Genomic DNA, 2,066 nt, shown 5'->3' on the forward strand with positions numbered 1-2,066 from the left:
TTTGGCTTGTACTTTGTTCCATCCTTCACACTGCATTTTAACAAGCCACACCTTGGGCCAAATCCTCAGAAGGGGGTAAAGTAACAAAACTGCATTGACTTAAAAGGAGCTGACACAATTTATACTAGTGTGATAACCTGACTGAATGATTGTCAGAGGCGAGGAGCACTAACAACACCCAGTCATTGTAAGTGATGAGTTCTGCGCACCTTTGACATTCATATAATGAGATATTAGGGAAAGGGGAATCAGGGCCATTCCCTCTGTTGCTCTAATCCTGACCATTGTCCTTTTCATTCCCCCTACAGCCAGCACACAGTGTACTGAGGAAGAAAATGTCCAACCAAACCAACATGATCAAATTCCTTCTCCTGGGATTCTCTGACATTAGGGAGCTGCAGATTTTACACTTTGTGGTGTTTCTAGTGCTTTACCTGATATCCCTGCTGGGGAACCTTCTCATCGTCACAGCCATAGCCCTCAACCACCACCTTCACACCCCCATGTACTTCTTCCTGATGAATCTATCCATCCTAGACCTCGGCGCCATCTCTGTGACCATCCCCAAATCCATGGCCAATTCCCTCATGAACACCAGATCAATTTCTTATTCTGGTTGTGTTGCCCAAGTCTTTCTCCTCATCTTCTTCGCTTCAGCAGATTTTGCCATATTGACCGTCATGGCGTATGATCGATATGTCGCCATCTGCCAACCACTGCACTATGAGAGAGTGATGAACAGAAGAGCTTGTGTCCAAATGGCAGCCAGTGCCTGGATCAGTGTTATTCTCTACTCTGCAGTACACACTGGAAACACATTTGCAATATCCTTCTGTGGAGGCAACGTGGTGGATCAGTTCTTCTGTGAAGTCCCTGAGCTACTCAAGCTCGCCTGCTCTGACTCAGACCTCAGTGAAGTCGGGTTTCTCATCTTTAGTGTGTGCTTAGCCTCAAGCTGCTTTGTTTTCATAATTGTGTCATATGTTCAGATCTTCACCACAGTGCTGAGAATCCCCTCTGAGCAGGGACGCCATAAAGCCTTCTCCACCTGCCTCCCTCACCTCATTGTGGTCTCCTTGTTTATTTGCACTGGGATCTTTGCCTACTTGAAACCCACCTCCATCTCTCCATCAGTTCTGAATCTCTTGGTGACTGTTCTCTATTCTGTGTTGCCACCAATGATGAATCCGATCATCTACAGCATGAGAAACAAGGAGCTCAAAGGTGCACTGAGTAAACTGATAGGTTGGAGGTTATTCTCTAAGAATAAAATGTCCATATTTCTCCTTCAGTAACAATTTCATTCTGTGTTTCTTTATTAATATAATCAGCTCATGACATTATTGCCTGTTCAATCTTTTTATGCAGAATTGGTTTTTTACACTAGGAAAACTCCAGACAAACATGACTCAAGAAAAAAGGAGTTACTTTAGGTTTACACCAATGTAAATAAGAATGTGTATATCATATACTGCTACCCATCACCATACTATCTGAGCACCTTGCCCATAAATCAGTGGCCATAGCAAAGTCCGTAGTGAGATCTCTGGCTCTTCTTATTTTGGGGGATAAAATCTCTGATTGAGGTATCAATGCATTTGTTCTTTGTGCTTTTTGTTTGTTTGTTTGTCAGATTTTTACTTTTTTTTTTTCTTAACTGGTTAGTCTGTTTCTTTGTTCCAGGAGATTGTAGAGGTGGGAAAGCCTTGGGAGATGGTGAGTGTTTGGTTAGACAGGATTTTGAATGTCTGTTCTCTCTTGGTAATGCCAATATGTCATCTCTTTGATGGGGGCGCTGAAGGTTTGCTTCCAACAATGATAAAAGGGTGCAAAGGAAGTTTCTGCATGGCTGAGTTCCTGCTGAAATGATTATGTGTATACTGTTGGGGTATTATTGTATTATTAATGATATGTTAGAGAAATAACAATCTCAGGTAGGCATCTTTTCTGTTATTTTTACCTAAATGAATATGTAAAAACTGTGTCATTCTTGCTATGATAGAAAGGGTGTTTTGAAGAGAAACTTTTTCCAGAGTTTCCTAAAGAAAACCTCTCTCAGGATAATG

General features: G+C 41.9%; 1 protein-coding gene across 1 annotated transcript; it reads left to right on the plus strand.

Annotated features, from left to right (window-relative positions):
- Positions 1-329: 329 nt before the first annotated feature.
- Positions 330-1,295, plus strand: LOC128847953 (olfactory receptor 14A16-like). Its single transcript, XM_054047678.1, has one exon. The coding sequence runs from the start codon at positions 336-338 to the stop codon at positions 1,293-1,295; it is 960 nt and encodes a 319-aa protein (XP_053903653.1). The 5' UTR covers positions 330-335.
- Positions 1,296-2,066: the final 771 nt, after the last annotated feature.

Source organism: Malaclemys terrapin, chromosome 13 (genome assembly GCF_027887155.1).
Source record: "Malaclemys terrapin pileata isolate rMalTer1 chromosome 13, rMalTer1.hap1, whole genome shotgun sequence".
In the NCBI taxonomy this organism is placed as follows: Eukaryota; Metazoa; Chordata; order Testudines; family Emydidae; genus Malaclemys; species Malaclemys terrapin.